Source organism: Canis lupus, chromosome 21 (genome assembly GCF_048164855.1).
Source record: "Canis lupus baileyi chromosome 21, mCanLup2.hap1, whole genome shotgun sequence".
In the NCBI taxonomy this organism is placed as follows: domain Eukaryota; kingdom Metazoa; phylum Chordata; class Mammalia; order Carnivora; family Canidae; genus Canis; species Canis lupus.
The window spans coordinates 15,315,300-15,334,107 of NC_132858.1; the positions used below are offsets into that span (position 1 = coordinate 15,315,300).

At 38.5% G+C, this 18,808-nt stretch overlaps 1 protein-coding gene across 1 annotated transcript; it reads left to right on the forward strand.

Annotated features, from left to right (window-relative positions):
- Positions 1-16,704: 16,704 nt before the first annotated feature.
- On the forward strand, positions 16,705-17,619 carry LOC140613350 (olfactory receptor 4C11-like). Its single transcript, XM_072791883.1, has one exon. The coding sequence runs from the start codon at positions 16,705-16,707 to the stop codon at positions 17,617-17,619; it is 915 nt and encodes a 304-aa protein (XP_072647984.1).
- The last annotated feature ends 1,189 nt before the right edge of the window (positions 17,620-18,808 follow it).

Here is an 18,808-nt window from a genome sequence, read left to right on the forward strand (position 1 = left end):
TTTTAAATTTATTATTAGAGAGAGGGAGAGAGAGAGAGAGAGAGAGGCAGACACACAGGTAGAGGGAAAAGTAGGATCCATGTAGGGAGCCCGATGTGGGACTCGATCCTGGGACTCCAGGATCAGCCCTGAGCTGAAGGCAGACGCTTAATCTCTGAGCCACCCAGACCTCTCGATTAATTCTTTTAATTACCTTTTTAGACCCTATTGGCTCTATTTTGATGAAAATTTTTGCATCCATGTTTTTCAGAGATATTGTTTTTTTACCTTTCCTTTTGGTGGAGTCTTTGTCTGGTTTTGTGATCAAGGTAATGGTGGCCTCATACAATGAGTTTGGATGAGTTCCTTCCATTTCTAATTTTTGATATAGCTTCAAAAGAATAAGTATAAATTCTTCTTTAAATTTCTGGTAGAATTTCCCCTATGAAGTCACCTGGTCTTGAACTCTAGTTTGTTAGGTGTTTTTGATTATTTCTTCAATTCCTTTGCCAGTTATGTTTCCGTTCAGGCTTTCTCTTTCTTTTGGTTTCAGTTTTGGTAGGTCATATGTTTCTAGGAGTTCTTCAATTTCTTCTAGATTGCCTAATTGGTTGGCATATAATTGCACATAATATTCTTTTAGAATTGCTTGTATTTATTTGGTGTTGTTTGTGATCTCACCTCTTTCATTTATGATTTTTTAAAAATAAAGATCCTTTCTTTTTTCTTTTTGGTATATCAGTCTACTGGTTTATTGATCTTATTAATTTTCAAAGCTCAGCTACTAGTTTTATTGATCTGTTCCTTTGAGATCCTTTGAGATCTCCGTTCTACTGTTCCTTTGATTGTATTTCATCGATTTCTACTCTAATTGTTCTTAAATCTGTTCTCCTGCTGAATTTATACTCTATTTGCTGTTCTTTCTCCAGCTTCTTTTGGTATAAGGTTAGATTATGTATTTGCAACTTTTCCATTTTGAGAAAAGCTTGTATTGCTATGTGTTTCCCTCTTAAGACTGCCTTTGCTGCATCTCAAAGGTTCTGAACTGTTGTGTTTTCATTTTCATTTGCTACCATGAAGATTTAAATTCTTTAAATTCCTGGTTGGCCCACTCATTCTTTAGTAAACTATGTGCTCTTTAACCCTGATGAATATCGTTCCTTCTAAATTTCCTCTTGTTATTGAGTTCAAAATTCAAATCATTATGGTCAGAAGTAGTTCAGGGAATAATCTTTGGGTACCAGTTGAGACCTGGCTTTTGGCTGAGTATGTGATCTATTCTGGAAAATGTTCCATGTGAACTCAGAAAGAATATGTAGTTTCTTGCTTTAGAATGGCATGCTCTGAACAGGTCTGTGAAGTCCATCTGATCCAGTGATTCAATCAAAGCTCTTGTTTCCTTGGTGATCTTCTGCTTAGATGTTCTATAATTGTTGTGAGTGTGGAGTTAGAGATCTCTACTATTGTATTTTTATCAATGTGTTTCTTTAATTTTGTTATTAATTGTTTCATATATTTGGGCGCTCCCATATTAGAGGTGAAATATTCATAATTGTTAGTTCTTCTTGTTGGATAGACCTCTAAATTATGATATAATGTCTTTCCTCATCTCTTATTACAGTCTTTGGTTTAAAATCTAATGTGTCTGATATACAGATTTCTACTCCAATTTTAACTTTTTTTGATATCCGTTAGCATGATAGATGGTTCTCTTCCTCCTCACTTTTGATCTGGAGGTGTTGTTGGCTCTACAATGAGTCTCCTGTAGGTGACATATAAATTGGTCTTGCTTTTTAATACAATCTGATTCCTGTGACTTTTGATCAGAGCATTTAGCTCATTTACATTCTGAGTGACTATTGAATGATATGAATTTAGTGCCATTGTAGTACCTGTAAAGTGACATTTCTGTATATTGTCTCTGTTCATGTCTGGTTTATGTTACTTTTGGGCTCTATTTTCACTCTTGCCGGGTTGGTTTAGTGATCACAAATCCTTTTAGTTTTTCTTTGTTCTGGAGCTCTTTATTTCTCCATCAATTCTGAATGACAGCCTTGCTGGATATAGTATCCTTGGATACATACTGTCTTCATTTAGCACCTTGAATATATCATGCCAGTCCTTTCTAGCCTGATAGGTCTCTGTGTATAGGACTGCTGCCAGGCTTGTGTTTTTACCCTCATAGGTTTAGGACCTCTTGTCCCGAGCTGCTTTCAGGATTTTCTCTTTGTCTCAGAAATTTGCAAGCTTCATTGTTATATGTTGAGGTGTTGGCCTACTTTCATTGATTTTGAGGGAGATTCTCTGTTCTGTCTGGACTTGAATGCCTGTTTCCTTCCCAAACTTAGTGAAGTTTCCAGTTATAATATGCCCATATATACCCTATTTCCTGCTTTCTCATGCATTTCCTCTTCTATTGGATTCCAATTATGCTTGTATTCTTTCACCTTATGGTATCCCTTTACTCTCAAATTCTCCCCTTGTGATCTAGCAGTTGTTTATCTCTTCCCCCCCCTCAGTTTTGGTATTCTTCATCATTAACTGTTTTTCTCTTCTGTCTCATTTATCCTAGCAATTACAGACCCCACATTTTATTGCATCTCAGTAATCGCCATTTTGGTTTTGACTTGGACTTTAGTTATCCTATTATGCCAGAAAGGGATTCTCTAGTGTCTCCTGTGCTTTTTCCAAGCCTAGCAAGTATCTTTATAGTTATTGTTTTGATCTAGTTCCAACATCTTGCTTCTTTTTTTAAAAATTTATTTTTTATTGGTGTTCAAATTGCCAACATGGAGAATAACATAGTGCTCATCCCATCAAGTGCCCACCTCAGTGCCTGCAATCCAGTCAACCCCACCACGCACCCACCTCCCCTTCCACCACCCCTAGCTCGTTTCCCAGAGTTAGGAGTCTTTCATGTTCTGTCTCCCTTTCTGATATTTCCCACTCATTTTTCTGCTTTCCTCTTTATTCTCTTTCACTATTTTTTTAATAATAAATTTATTTTTTATTGGTGTTCAATTTGCCAACATACAGAATAACACCCAGTGCTCATCCCATCAAGTGCCCCCCCAGTGCCTGCCTTTCACTATTTTTTATATTCCCCAAATGAATGAGACCATAAAATGTTTGTCCTTCTCTGATTGACTTATTTCACTCAGCATAATACCCTCCAGTTCCATCCACGTCGAAGCAAATGGTGGGTATTTGTCATTTCTAATGGCTGGGTAATGTTCCATTGTATACATAAACCACATCTTCTTTATCCATTCATCTTTCGAGGGACACCGAGGCTCCTTCCACAGTTTGGCTATTGTGGACTTTGCTGCTAGAAACATCGGGGTGCTGGTGTCCCAGCGTTTCATTGCATCTGTATCTTTGTGGAAAATACCCAGCAGTGCTATTGCAGGGACTAGGGCAGATCTGTTTTTAATTCTTTGAGGAACTTCCATACAGTTTTCCAGAGTGGCTGCACCAGTTCACATTCCTACCAAGAGTGCAAGAGGGTTCCCCTTTCTCCACATCCTCTCCAACATTTGTTGTTTCCTGCCTTGTTAATTTTCCCCATTCTCACTGGTGTGAGGTGGTATCTCATTGTGGTTTTGATTTGTATTTCCATGATGGCAAATGATGCGGAGCATTTTCTCATGTCCTTGTTGGCCATGTCTATGTCTTCCTCTGTGAGATTTCTGTTTATGTCTTTTGCCCATTTCATGATTTGATTGTTTGTTTCTTTGCTGTTGAGTTTAATAAGTTCTTTATAGATCTTGGGGGATCCCTCGGTGGCGCAGCGGTTTGGCGCCTGCCTTTGGCCCAGGGCGCGATCCTGGAGACCCGGGATCGAGTCCCACGTCGGGCTCCCGGTGCATGGAGCCTGCTTCTCCCTCGGCCTGTGTCTCTGCCTCTCTCTCTCTCTCTCTCTCTGTGACTATCATAAATAAATAAAAATTGAAAAAAAAATATTAAAAAAAAAATAAGTTCTTTATAGATCTTGGATACTAGTCCTTTATCTGATATGTCATTTGCAAATATCTTCTCCCATTCTACAGGTTGTCTTTTAATTTTATTTACTGTTTCATTTGCCGTGCAAAATTTTCTTATCTTGATGAAGTCCCAATAATTCATTTTTCCTTTGTTTCTCTTGCCTTCATGGATGTATCTTGCAAGAAGTTACTGTAGCCGAGTTCAAAAAGCGTGTTGCCAGTGTTCTCCTTTAGGAATTTGCTGTAATCTTGTCTCACAGTTAGATCTTTCATCCATTTTGAGTTTATCTTTGTGTATGGTGTAAGAGAATAGTCTATCTTCATTCTTCTGCATATGAATGTGCAGTAGTCCCAGCACAATTTATTGAAGAGACTGTCTTTTTTTTTTTCCAGTGGATAGTCTTTCCTGCTTTGTTGAATATTAGTTGACCATAAAGTTGAGGGTCCACTTCTGGATTCTCTGTTCTGTTGCATTGATCTATGTGTCTGTATTTTTGCCAATACCACACTGTCTTGATGACCACAGCTTTGTAGTACAGCCTGAAATCTGGCATTGTGATGCCCCCTGATCCGGTTTTCTTTTTTTCAAATTCCCCTGGCTATTCGGGGTCTTTTCTGATTCCACACAAATCTTAAAATAGTTTGTTCTAACTCTCTGAAGAAAGTCCATGGTATTTTGCTAGGGATTGCATTAAACGTGTAAATTGCCCTGGATAACATTGACATTTTCACAGTATTAATTCTTCCAATCCACGAGCATGGGATATTTCTCCATCTCTTTGTGTCTTCCTCAATTTCTTTCAGAAGTGTTCTATAGTTTTTAGGGTATAGATCCTTTACCTCTTTGGTTAGGTTTATTCTTAGGTATCTTATGCATTTGGGTGCAATTGTAAATGGGACTGACTCCTTAATTTCTCTTTCTTCAGTCTCATTGTTAGTGTATAGTAATGTCACTGACTTTTGGGCATTGATTTTGTATCCTGCCACACTGCCAAATTGCTGTATGAGTTCTAGCAATATTTGGGTGGAATCTTTTGGGTTTTCTGTGTACAGTGTCATGTCATCAGCGAAGAGGGAGAGTTTGACTTCTTCTTTGCCAATTTGAATGCCTTTTTTTTCTTTTTGTTGTCTGAGTTCTGAGGCTAGGACTTCTAGTACTATGTTGAATACTAGTGGTGAGCGTGGACATCCCTGTCTTGTTCCTGATCTTTGGGGAAAGGCTCCCAGTGTTTCCCCATTGAGAATGATATTTGCTGTGGGCTTTTCATAGATGGATTTTAAGATGCTGAGGAATGTTCCCTCTATCCCTACACTCCGAAGAGTTTTGATCAGGAATGGATGCTGTATTTTGTCAAATGCTTTCTCTGCGTATATTGAGATGATCATATGGTTCTTTTTTTCTCTCGTTGATATGATCTATCACATTGATTGCTATATGAGTTGCTTCCCGGGGATAAATCCCACTTGGTCATAGAGAATAATCTTCTTAATGTATTATTGCATCCTATTGGCTGGTATCTTGTTGAGAATTTTTGCATACATGTTCATCAGGGATATTCGTCTATAATTTTCCTCTTTGGTGGGGTCTTTGTCTGGTTTTGGAATTAAGATGATGCTGGCCTCATAGAATGAGTCTGGAAGTATTCCATCTCTTTCTATCTTTCTGAACAGCCTTAGTAGAATAGGTATTGTTTCTTCTTTAAACGTTTGATAGAATTCCCCTGGGAAGCCATCTGGCCCTGGACTCTTGTGTCTTGGGAGGTTTTTGATGACTGCTTCATATCCTCCCTGGTTATTGGCCTGGTCAGGTTTTCTATTTGTCTCTGTTCCAGTGTTGGTAGTTTGTGGTTTTCCAGAAATGCGTCCATTTCTTCTGGACTCCCTAATTTATTGGCATAAAGCTGCTCACAATAAGTTTTTAAGATCATTTGTATTTCCTTGGTATTGGTTGTGATCTCTCCTTTCTCATTCATGATTTCATTAATTTTAGTCTTCTCTTTTCTTTTTAATAGGGCTGCCTAATAGTTGGTCTATCTTATTAATTATTTCAAAGAACCAACTCCTGGTTTTGTTGATCTGTTCCACAGTTCGTCTGGTCTGTATTTCATTCAGTTCTGCTCAAATTTTTATTAACTCTCTCCTACTGCTGGGTGTCGGATCTATTTGCTGTTTATTGTCCTGCTCCTTTAGGTGCAAGGTTAGCTTTTGTATTTGACTTCTTTCCAGTTTTTATTTTTTATTTTTTATTTATTTTTAATTTTTTATTGGTGTTCAATTTACTAACATACAGAATAACCCCCAGTGCCCGTCACCCATTCACTCCCACCCCCCGCCCTCCTCCCCTTCTACCACCCCTAGTTCGTTTCCCAGAGTTAGCAGTCTTTACGTTCTGTCTCCCTTTCTGATATTTCCCACACATTTCTTCTCCCTTCTCTTATATTTCCTTTCACTTTTATTTATATTCCCCAAATGAATGAGAACATATAATGTTTGTCCATCTCCGACTGACTTACTTCACTCAGCATAATACCCTCCAGTTCCATCCACGTTGAAGCAAATGGTGGGTATTTGTCATTTCTAATAGCTGAGTAATATTCCATTGTATACATAAACCACATCTTCTTTATCCATTCATCTTTCGTTGGACTCCGAGGCTCCTTTCCAGTTTTTAGATGGATGCTTGTATTGCGATGTATTTCCCCCTCAGGACTGCTTTTGCTGTATCCCAAAGATTTTGAATAGTTGTATCTTCATACTCATTAGTTGCCATGAATCTTTTTAATTCTTTCTTAACTTCCTGGTTGACCCTTTCATCTTTTAGCAAGATGGTCCTTAACCTCCATGTGTTTGAAGTCCATCCAAACTTCTTAATGTGGTTTAGTTCTAATTTCAAGGCATTATGGTCTGAGAATATGCAGGGGACGATCCCAATCTTTTGGTATCAGTTCAGACCTGGTTTGTGACCTAGTATGTGGTCTATTCTGGAGGAAGTTACATGTGTACTTGAGAAGAATGTGTATTCAGTTGAGTTTGGATGTAAAGTTCTGTATATATCTATGAAATCCATCTGGTCCAGTGTATCATTTAAAGCTCTTGTGTCTTTGGAGATGTTGTTCTTAGAAGAACTGTCGATTGTAGAAAGCGCAACATTCAAGTCACCAAGTATAAATGTATTACTATCTAAGTATGTCTTAACTTTGGTTATTAATTGATTGATATACTTGGCAGCTCCCACATTCAGGGCATAAATATTGATGATTGTTAGGTCTTCTTGTTTGATAGGTCATTTAAGTATGATATAGTGTCCCTCTTCAACTCTTACTACAGTCTTTGGGATAAACTTAATTTATCTGATATAAGGATGGTTACCCTGCTTTCTTTTGAGGACCATTTGAATGGTAAATGGTTCTCCAACCTTTGATTTTCAGGCTAGAGGTGTCCCTAGGTCTAAAATAAGTCTCTTGTAGACAGCAAATAGATGGGTCTTGCTTTGTTAGCCAGTCTGAAACCCTGCGCCTTTTGATGGGATCACGTTCAGAGTTACTATTGAAAGATATGCATTTAGTGTCATCACGATACCTATTCAGTCCCTGTTTTTGTGGGTTGTTCCCTTGGACTTCCTCTGTCTATTATAGAATCCCCCTCAGAATTTCTTGCAGAGCTGGCTTGGTGGTCACATATACTTTCAGTTTCTGCCTATCTTGGAAGCTCTTTATCTCTCCTTCTATTCTGAATGAGAGCCTTGCTGGATAAAGTATTCGTGGCTGCAGGTTTTTCTCATTTAGGACCCTGAATATACCCTGCCAGCCCTTTCTGGCCTGCCAGGTCTCTGTTGAGAGGTCTTCTGTTAATCTAAAATGTCTCCCCATAAAAGTTAGAGATTTCTTGTCTCTTGCTGCTTTAAGAATCTTCTCTTTATCTTTGGAATTTGCAAATTTCACTATTAAATGTTTGAGGTGCTGAGCTGTTTTTATTGATTTTCTGGGGGGGATCTCTCTATTTCCTGGATCTGAGAGCCTGTTTCCCTTCCCAGGTTAGGAAAGTTCTCAGCTATGATTTGTTCAAATACATATTCTGCACCTCTGTCCCTTTCGGCATCCTCGGGAACCCCTATTAAACGTAGATTTTTCTTCCTCATGCTGTGTCTTATTTCCCTTCATCTATCCTCATGATCTTTTGTTTTTCTATTTTTTCCTCAGTTTCCCTCCTTGCCACCATTTTGTCTTCAATGTTACTCACTCATTCTACCTCGTTAACCCTTGTCATTAGGACCTCCAGTTTGGATTGCATCTCATTTAATTGATTTTTAATTTCTGCCTGATTAGATCTAAATTCTGCAGTCATGAAGTCTCTTGAATCCTTTATGCTTTTATCTAGAGCCACCAGTAGCTTTATAATAGTGCTTCTGAATTGGCTTTCTGACATTGAATTGTAATCCAAATTTTGTAACTCTGTGGGAGAGAGGTCTGTTTCTGATTCTTTCTTTTGAGGTGAGTTTTTCCTTCTAGTCATTTTGCTAGTGCAGAGTGGCCAAAAACAAGTTGTACTGGAAAAAGGAGAAAAAGAGAAGAGACAAAAGAAAAAAAAGGAGGAAGAAAAAAAAAAGAAAAAAGGGGGGAACAAAAGGAAACCAAAAACAACTGGAAGTATCCTCTGTTTCTATGTACTGTAAATCCCTCAATTTCCCCTGGAACTTTCCAGTGCTGCTTGATCAATAACTTGCTTTTCCTCTGTCTGTCCAGCTGGTCTTCAGGGGAAGGGGCCTGCTGTTCTGATTCTCAGGTGTGAGCACCTGGGGGAGCTACTCAGCCTCCTGCCTGGTGTAGGGCTCCATGGGAGTTGTTTATCCTGCTTATCCTGTGAGTTGCTGTGAGGCTCAGTGGGGGTTGTTTATCCTGTGAAGCCCCTGGAGGAGGAACAACAACGGTGGCGGCACCAGCTCTCCAGCCCTGGAGTCACCTCCCACAGGAATTACTGCAGCTCTCAGTCTGCAGGGCCTGGATGCTCCGGGGCTGGGGCCGCTGATCAGCACAGCTCGGGTCGGCAGGAGTGTCCTTGCTGTCCTGTGCCCTCCTGGCTTCTGCCTGTCCCAGGGGGAGCGCCAGATCTTGGGCTGTGTCCCCCAGCGCCCTGGCCTCGAGGCCGGCGCAGCCCCCTCCATGCAGCCCCGGGAGCTCCAGCCCCTGGAGTTGCTCCCGGACTTGCCGGGCGCAGGTTGCAGCCCTTTAGGGAGCTCCGCCGCGGGGTGTGGCGCCCTCTCCCCGTGTCGCAGGTACTCTGTTAGTGCCCCTGGGAGCCTGAGGGCATCCCCGCCCCCCTGGGATTCTGCTCCAACTCCCTGCGAGCGCCTTTCCATCCAGGAAGGTTGGTGAAGCTCCTGCTTCTCCAGGCCTGGGCTTTCCTGTCCTGGGTGCTCTCGCCATGGCCTTAGCCCTGCTCCTCGGGGGCTCTCCCTCTTTGATGCTTTCTTATTTCTTTATTTTTTTTCCGTCTTCCGACCTTGATAGAAGCGTGAACTCTTCTCACTGTAGCATTCCAGCTGTTCTCTCTTTAAATCTCAGGCCGAATTCGTAGGTTTTCAGGATGATTTCAAAGTTATCTAGGTAATTTGGTGGAGACAGGTGACTTGGGGACCCTACACTTCCACCATCTTGCCCCCTCCTCTGGCAAACTTCTTTTTCGATCACTGTAGTATGAAACTATAAGTACTTACAAGAAAAAATCTAGAAAGAACACAAATACATGGAGGAGGAATAGCCCACTCCTAAAACATGAAGTTAGTTGTATATAAAGAATATAACTCACTACCTCAAAGATTAAAATCTGACTTAGAAATGGACAGAGACCTGAATAGACATATTTCCAAGAAGACATAAAAATAACAAGTCAACACATCAAAAGATGTTCAACATCATTCACCATCAGGGAAATGGAAATCAAAACCACAATGAGATGTCACCTCATACCTGTCAGATTGGCTACAATTAAAAAAAAAAGAAATAAGGTATGTTGCAAAGACTTGATATAAAATGAACCCTTATACACTGCTGGTGAGAATGTAAACTGGTGCAGTCACTGTGGAAGCATGATGGAGTTTCCTCAAAAATGAAAAATAGATATGATATGATCAGTAATTCCACTATAGGATGCTTACCAAAATAATTTTTGCAATGACTTGGATGGAATTTGGGAGTCTAATACTAAGTGAATAACTCAGACAGAGAAAGACAAATATCATATGAATTCATTCAGGTGTATATTTAAGAAAGAAAACAAATGAAAAAGAAAAAAGGAGACCAAAAAAACTCATAATCTTAAATATTGAGAATAAACAGGTGGTTGCCAAAGGGGAGGTGGTCAGATGGGTGAATAGGGTGAAGGGGATTGAGAATACACCTGTTATGGTGAGCACTAAGCAATGTGTAGAATTGTTCAAACAAAAAATGTGCATTTTATTGTATGTAATCTATAACTTAAGTTGCTTTTGAAACAAAAAAATATTTTATTTTCATTTCCACTTCCTCTTTGGCTTCAGTTACTGAGTTAATAACTTCCACATATTATAGAAATTATAGAAATTTTAATTACTTGGTTTCACTGTATTAAATCATATCCATATCATTAATATTGATAGTATTTATTATATATACGGTAACATTTTCTAGAATAGAAAATTGGGAGAAGTAAAGAAACTTGATTAAATTCACAGAGACATGGATCATGAAGCTAGAATTCAGTCATATCACATGTGTTGGAATGTGCACCTGTGCTCAGAGCTTTCTGTGCTGTTAGAAAAGATGCAGAGTAAAAATCTGTAAAAGATTTTTAAGTAAAAAAGTAAAGCCTTTGGGAATTTTTAGCCTATACTTCAGTGTGACTTGAAGGAATACTTTCTCCTTAGGGCACCAGTGGAGCAGTTGGTAACAGAAATGAGATGGGTCCCTACAGAGTCTTGGAGGGGAGAAGGACTCTGTGGGAAGAATCTGCCCCTTGACAGCCTTGTCTGGGATTACTTGGCACCATGGTTTTCAGTGGTCCAGGAGTAACTGAGCTTAGTAGTTTATAGAGCATATCCTTTGGGATTGCGGGGGAAGGGCAGAGCTCTTATCCTTCCAAAGGCTGGGTATTTGTGAACTTCTATGAATTGTCTATATATATCTAGTGTAGGAAGAAGAAATGTTAGGCCACATGCTCTGCCAAGGATTTGTTTTGGGGTGCTAGAGCTGGCTTTAGAGATGTTTCTATCATAGAATAGTGGGAATTATACATTTATATTCTAGAAAATTCTAACAGTAGATATAAGAAACTTTCTGTTCATAATTACAGACCTTATTGAAGTGTCTAACCCAACCCTCTAGGAAAGATTAGGGCTACCTATGTCGTATCTTCTCTCCCCATGGATCCTGCAAGGGAAAGCGAACTAGATGTACTTTAAGTACAGTTTACATGTTGCAAACATATTGCACATTATTCATCTTCAAAATAAATAGGAATTGCAAGAGCAAAACCTATGGGCTCTCTATTGGATCTCATCTATTTCTGTGCAAGAATTATGGTAAGTTTTAGAGCCAACTATACTATGTTCTTTATCTCGATCACCATTCAGCACTGGATTACTGGCAGTTGCCATTATGTAATTCTCTCAACCTTTGAAAAGCATGAAGATCCAGAAGCATTTCTCTCAGTGATGAAAAGATTCTGATGTGTCAGGGTTTTTGCCTTTCACTGTTCCTGATGCAGCACTGTCTCAAGACCAATTCTTATTGAATGAGGGGTACACTGAAGGGTGTAGAGGTATAGTATCCTACACAGGTGGGTTTCTTACTTGCAAGGTTTAAGGCCAGCAAAAGTAAAGGATGTATACTGACCACGAGAGTCAGTATTCTTAGAGAGTGTTGTTACCACGATTCTACGGCACTTGTTCTGATATTAATGATGCTAATGTTGGCTGCCTAAACCCCCTGATACCTAATAATTACATTTTCGTTTTGATGTTGGAGTAAGGAATGATCTACAGAGTGGAGGAACAAGAAGAAAACGCTAGTGAAATGCTAGGATGAAGCCCTCTTTGGTCCCTAGCAAGATTCTTTGCTCACCCTTGCACTGTATATTTACATTTAAGTATAAATATAAATGCTGGTCTCTTTTTTTCCTGACTTATCAGAATTTTCCATCTGATTGCAAGTCAGGACATGTACTGGATATGTCCATTTTTTGTTCCTAACCTATTTATGGTTTCTGGCTTTATGCTGGCTCCACTCAAGTGGCTGAGGAATGATGATTCTCATGGCAGTAGGAGGTGGAGTGTCCAAGAAGGAGAGGTTGCCATGGAGCACAAAGGCTAGAGGTACTGGTTTCTTTGTTACTTGTCTCTGCTAAACTGCCTGCCAGCCTAACTTGATTTTCCCAAAATAGAACACTTGAACTTGCCTTATGAGATAAATAATAGATGAACAAAGATATTAAAACAAAAATGAAAAGCGACGATAATTAAGGATTGTTTGATTCAGGACGCACACACACACACACACACACACACTCACACACACTTCCCACTGGAAGGTCATTAGCAAGAAGGTTTTCTGTAACACCTGGAAGGTTTTGCTTCGCAGATGGCATCTGAACTGAGTACAGTGTGCACAGTTAGCAATACAGAGTGGAGGTCTAATCAGAGGAAGTCCTTTATAACTAAGAAATAGTGAAAATTTAGTGAATGAGATGGTGTGGAGGCATATTTATTAAGGACAGCAATGTCAGGCATGACTGAAGCATACATGCCCAGAGGCACGGGAGGATATGTGGTGAGCAAGATTATGGCACAGCGTTGGAGGGCTTTCAAAGTTATGGTGAGTATTTCAGCCTTTGCATTAGAAAACCATAGTGACCATTTTATTATATTCATGGTTCTCTATATTTTTAGAATGTGCTATTCCATTTCAAGTTATAGCAAGGTGATAAAATGAGGTAGAGGATGCAGGATGAGGAGAAGAGAGAATATCTGAAATTGTGTCCTTTCTTTCTGTTTAGCAACATGGATGGTCCATTTAAAGAATTCTGAGATTATGGGCAGCCCAGGTGGCTCAGATCCTAAAAATCTTAAAAAAAATCTAGGATTGGCCATTTGTAGTTCTGATGTTTGTGAAATACCAAGAAGATTTTGTGGTACATATGAGATGATAACTTTCACAATGCAAACTCATATAGGTACCAAAATCAAATTGATGTTTTCCTCAACAAAATAGTGTGAGACATTTTTTTAAAGATTTTATTTATTTATTCATAAGAGACAGAGAGAGATAGAAGCAGGGACGCAGGCAGAGGGAGAAGCTGGCTCCATGCAGGGAGCCCAACGTTGGACTCAATCCCAGGTCTCCAGGATCACACCCTGGACTAAAGGTGGTGCTAAACAGCTGAGCTACTAGGGCTGCCCTACTGTGAGACATTTTATTAAGAATTTAATGAATATTAGACAGTACATGAAAAAAATTATCTTCTATGTTTCGTGAATCTAACATGATTCTGCTTTTAGGCCAGTGGAAATGCTCTGTATGATATTATAATGATGGATGCATGTCCTTAACATTTATCCAAATCCATAGAATGTACCACATGAAAAGAGTGAACCCTAGGGTTAACTCTGGCCGCTCATTGATGATGGTGGGTTACGGTTGGCTAATCAGTTGTGACAAGTCTGGCATTCAGAACATTAGTGTGCAAAACAGTTGTGCATCTCTTTTATGGGTAAATAAACAAGGTAGATTAATATCTTTGAAAGTTGATACTAATCATCATAATGGAAAATTGATACTAATAATCCTAATGAAAGCAACGATTGCAATTGCAGGTGCACAGACCTCCATCTCCCATTCTTTGTACATACTGAATTATTTAGCCTTCATAGAAACCCTAAAAAGTAGGTTGCTTTGCTCTTAATGTTTACAGGTGAAGAAAATGAAGCCCAGAGATATCAAGGGACTTGTTACGCATCTCACCATGGTGGGCATTTGGGTGGGTTACAAATCTAGGCTGTGTGGCTTCGGCATCTAAGCACTATCACTGTGCTAACCCACCTCCCTGCACTGCTTTAGAATATCTGCATTTCAGGAAACCGAATTTAGAATGTCTTTCTTCAGTTAAAGTTATGATTCTTCTGTTAACATAATTTTGAATTTTTTACTCCCAAGGTATTCTTTAGAAATTTGTAGTCTTGTGTCTTGTCTCTTTGTATTCTTCTAATACCAATGATAGAGTGCCTTACATAATGAATGATTTCAACTATATTTATCTTAAAACTCAAACTATTAAGAGCAGTGGAATATTTTTCCCATTCTTTACAATAACTCCAGATATTTGTGAGTCAATATTCAAAAGAAAAGATTATTGTAGGGTTATGAGATAAGTGAGTAGATAGTATAATTTTAAAATGTTTGGAAGTGGGCTAAATTAAAATGGGAAAATTGGAAGATCTGATTACCGGAAAAGAGAAAGAGCCCCAGAAACAGAGAAAAAGTAAAATCATGATAGTGAAAGAAGCAGAGGTTAGCATTAATAGTTCTTACTCACTACGAGCTGGGTACTTTTCTTATTTTATCTACCTAGGTACCATGATTATGCTCAAGTGGCTTTCCCAAACTAGTATATAGTGGAACTAGGATTTGCACTCAAGACATCTGAATCTAGCACCTGTGTTCTTGGCCAGGAAATGTAATGTTTTGCTAGATTAATAGTTATTCCAGATAAAATATCAAGACTGCAAAATATAAACTGACAAAAGATGAAAATTCTAAGATGGGCAATCTTTACATAAAAAATACAGTAAAACGGGCACTGGGGGTTATTCTGTATGTTAGTAAATTGAACACCAATAAAAAAAAATAAAACAGAAAAAAAAGAAAAAAAAATACAGTAAAACTGGGCAGCCTGGGTGGCTCTGTGGTTTGGCGCACCTTCTGCCCAGGGCCTGATCCTGGAGAACCTGGATCGAGTGCCACATCGGGCTCCCTGCATGGAGCCTGTTTCTCCCTCTGCCTACTTCTCTGCTTCTGTGTCTCTCATGAATAAATAAATAAAAATCTTTTTGAAAAATGCAGTAAAACTGTTAAATGTGGTTTATAATAAAAAGGTATATGCACATAATAAAATATAATTATTTACTATTATGCCAGTGAGGTAATAAGATATGTCACAAAATAACTTGTGTTTGCATGTTCATCAGCTTTTTTTGAATATCATCAACCTTGAAATATTGGCCATACTTGTATATACAAAAGAGATACACATATACAAGTATACTGTTAGAATATTAAAAAATACAAAAAAATAATCATTTCTGGAGAGTATGATCATAGAGTCAATAATTTTGAGACAGAGTGAATTTTCTTTTCTCACTCGTCTGTGTACTTTGAAGAATTAATGATATCATGAATTTTTGAAAATAAAATATAGTTAATAAATGGTCACAAAATATTGAAGAACCTTTTAATAATTACCAATAGCAATGACAATACCAAGCATTTGGGGCAGCAATATCATGATTTTAGTTAAATTACACTGAGTTGTTGTTTGTGAGAATGAATATTGAAAGCAACAGCAATACCTCGGCTGACAAAGGGTCAAATAAATACCACTTAGAAAAATTTTACAATGTAAGTTATTAAATGAACAATTTATCCATGGAAAATATGGTAACATGAGAAGAAGTGTTATAATAATTCCAAGTCAAAATCAGAACACACAATGGCATACAATGATTTCAAAACAAACTATATATGCTATGAAAAAGAACTTGAAACAGAAAAATCATAACATAGTATATCGAATAATGGAATTTTCTTCAAATGGTATTTTTAGAAATAAGACAATTTAGGGTGAAAAGGAACATATATGTGTAAAAGCACTATTTAGATAGACATCATTAGGAATTTTATGCCACATTGAATCCATATGCAGAGATCCTCAATGATTTCAGTTTAATAGAATAGTAAAGAGGGTAAACAGGAAATTTCCTCAATTATGACAAACCTCAAATTTCTCCAGGCCTTGTTATCAAATGACTATCAGTGAATGTGACATAGAAGGCAAGAGATAGAAGCCTGTTGAATAGGTTTTTGTAAAGGATATTTCATCCAAGATACTGATAAGCTCAGAGATGAAGTCAGGGACCCCAAATCAGTGAACTCAACTGAGGATATTTTCTTCAGGAGGTTTCAGGTTTCTCCAACACTAGGAGTGCTAAATATTATCGGAATAGTGTTTTTCAGATTTCAAAGCACATAGATAAAATGCATAATAAATGAACTAGATACGTGTATATATGATCATAAAAAATATTTTTTCATTCTTTGGGAAACTCAAGGTAAAGTGAAAGTGGGGCACTATTGGTATAAATTTTCAGATGAAGGCCAAATTTCAAGGCAGTTAAGGCACCTGACCAAGGAAAGAACAAGTTCTGCCACTTTCAGTCTTGGTAGGAATCAAAATGTTTAAAGGATATTGACTTTTTATTCTCCAAATGCAAAGGCTTTGATCCAATTGGGTTAGTTTCTGAATCAATGGAGAGATCTGGGAGAGGCTGGGACTTCTGCAGATTTACAAAGATTCGTAGGGATTATAGGAAGTTGGAGGTAACATGGAGCAAAAAGAAGGAATTCAGAGGTCACCCCAATGATCTCCCCAAGATGTCACTTCTTTTCTTCTTTTGCAGATTAAGCTTTTATCAAGTTCACCTTACCTGCAAACTACTATGTCAGTGAATAGCAGTGTGAATGAATTCATTCTGCTTGGCTTGACACAGGATCCAAGAAAACAGAAAGCAATATTTGGGGTCTTCTTGATGTTTTACCTTGCCACACTGTTGGGAAACTTTCTCATTGTAGTGACTATTAAAAGAAGCAGGACCCTTGGGAGTCCCATGTACTTCTTCCTATTTTACCTGTCCTTTGCTGATGCCTGCTTTTCTACAACCACAGCTCCCAGGTTGATTGTGGATGCCATTTCCCAGCAGAAGACTATTTCCTACAATGAGTGCATGACTCAGGTCTTTGCATCCCATTTCTTTGGTTGCATGGGAATCTTTGTGCTGATCCTCATGGCTTTTGATCGCTATGTAGCTATTTGTAAGCCCTTGCGATACACAACCATCATGAACAGGCATGTCTGCAGTGTGCTGGTGATTCTGGGTTGGGTGGGATCCTGTATCCACTCTTCGGCACAAATTGTCCTGGCTTTGAGATTGCCTTTCTGTGGTCCCAATATGATTGATCACTATTTCTGTGACTTGCAGCCCTTGTTGAAACTTGCTTGCATGGACACTTATGTAATAAATTTGCTAGTTGTTACTAACAGTGGAGCCATATGCATGGTGAGTTTCATAATTCTGCTTATCTCCTATATTATCATCTTGTACTCTCTGAGAAACCACAGTGCAGAAGGAAGGCGAAAAGCCCTTTCGACCTGCACCTCCCATTTTATTGTGGTTGTCTTATGTTTTGTCCCATGCATATTCATATATACACGTCCGGCAACCACATTTCCAGTAGACAAGGTGGTGGCTGTGTTTTATACCATTGGGACACCCTTGCTCAATCCTCTGATCTACACACTGAGGAATGCAGAAGTGAAAATTGCCATGAAAAAGTTATGGTGTAGCAAAGTATGACTTCTGTTGATACATGATAATCAGGGATCCTAATGTATATTTCCTTAACAGATTGGTTTTCCCTCATGAGCAGGACAGATAAAATATTTTTCTTTGGGGAATACGATCAATTAGTGATTTTTAATCATGCTTTTTGTTTATTTTATTGTATTAATATTAATAAATAGTAATAAATATATAGACTCCTTATTCTGAGAGAATTGCATTAAAATAGGATTACTTATAGTCTAAAGCAGTTTGAACAACCTATCATAGACCTCAGTTGAATGGTATTGACATCTGGTCATATTCACATGAAAATTTAGCTTCCTGGTTCAATTTACTTTCAGAAGGAAATGCACTAAGTCGTGAGAGAATCATTGTGTGTGTGAGCACACACCAATTCTGTGTCTAAGTTTTATTCTAGATGTAATGAATGTGGTCAAGGTGTTAATCCATATGTAACTGGGACTTAATGTAGGGGGCTGTCTTGACAACCTGGCATTTGGAGAAGGCGTTCTAAGAGAATTCTGCTCTGGAATCTGTGCCTGAACTTGTCTCACTGGGGATTCTACATGGAGGAACACTCAACCTCTAATAAAAGCTTAAATATTGGTGAAAACCTGTACTGTTACTGGAGAATTCCTAAAGTTCTTTGAATGGTGAGAGAAGGAGAATCTTGTACTTGGCAGTGATCGGTGGTATCAGCCACTCAGCTGCCCTTTGGCCGGTCCTTCCCATTACTCTTCACAAGGCAGAAAGAAGAGTCAGTGAAGGGATTTGGCAGCAGGAATATGCAGAAAGAAATACACAGAAGGGAGGATAAAAGGGAGAAGGGAGGTAAGGTGAAAAGCAAAAAAAGGGCAAGAAAAAGGGGGAACTTTGTTCAAGTTGGAGAGCAGAAGCTTTGCCTTTCTTATTTTGAGAATCAATTCTGGATGTATGGACATTTGTAGGAAAAAGAAGTGAAGTCTCAGTATGTCTACATCTTGACTTAATGTAGCTTACCTCCCTTGACTGCCATATTTGTTTGCTTGGGTATCAGAGAAAAAGCTTTATTTGGTCCTAATATGTCCGAAAAATAAAAATTCAGATTATTTGGGAAAACCAAGATTGGAAAGTCTGTTTTAGCTCATTTAATTTTTGTCTCTTGTTTTTATATGAGAATGTTTTAAAATACATATTTTCACTTTTGAATATAATCAAACTG

Bases quoted from the DNA above. Each gene is read 5' to 3' on its own strand.
- LOC140613350 (XM_072791883.1), top strand. From the start codon at position 16,705: ATGTCAGTGAATAGCAGTGTGAATGAATTCATTCTGCTTGGCTTGACA.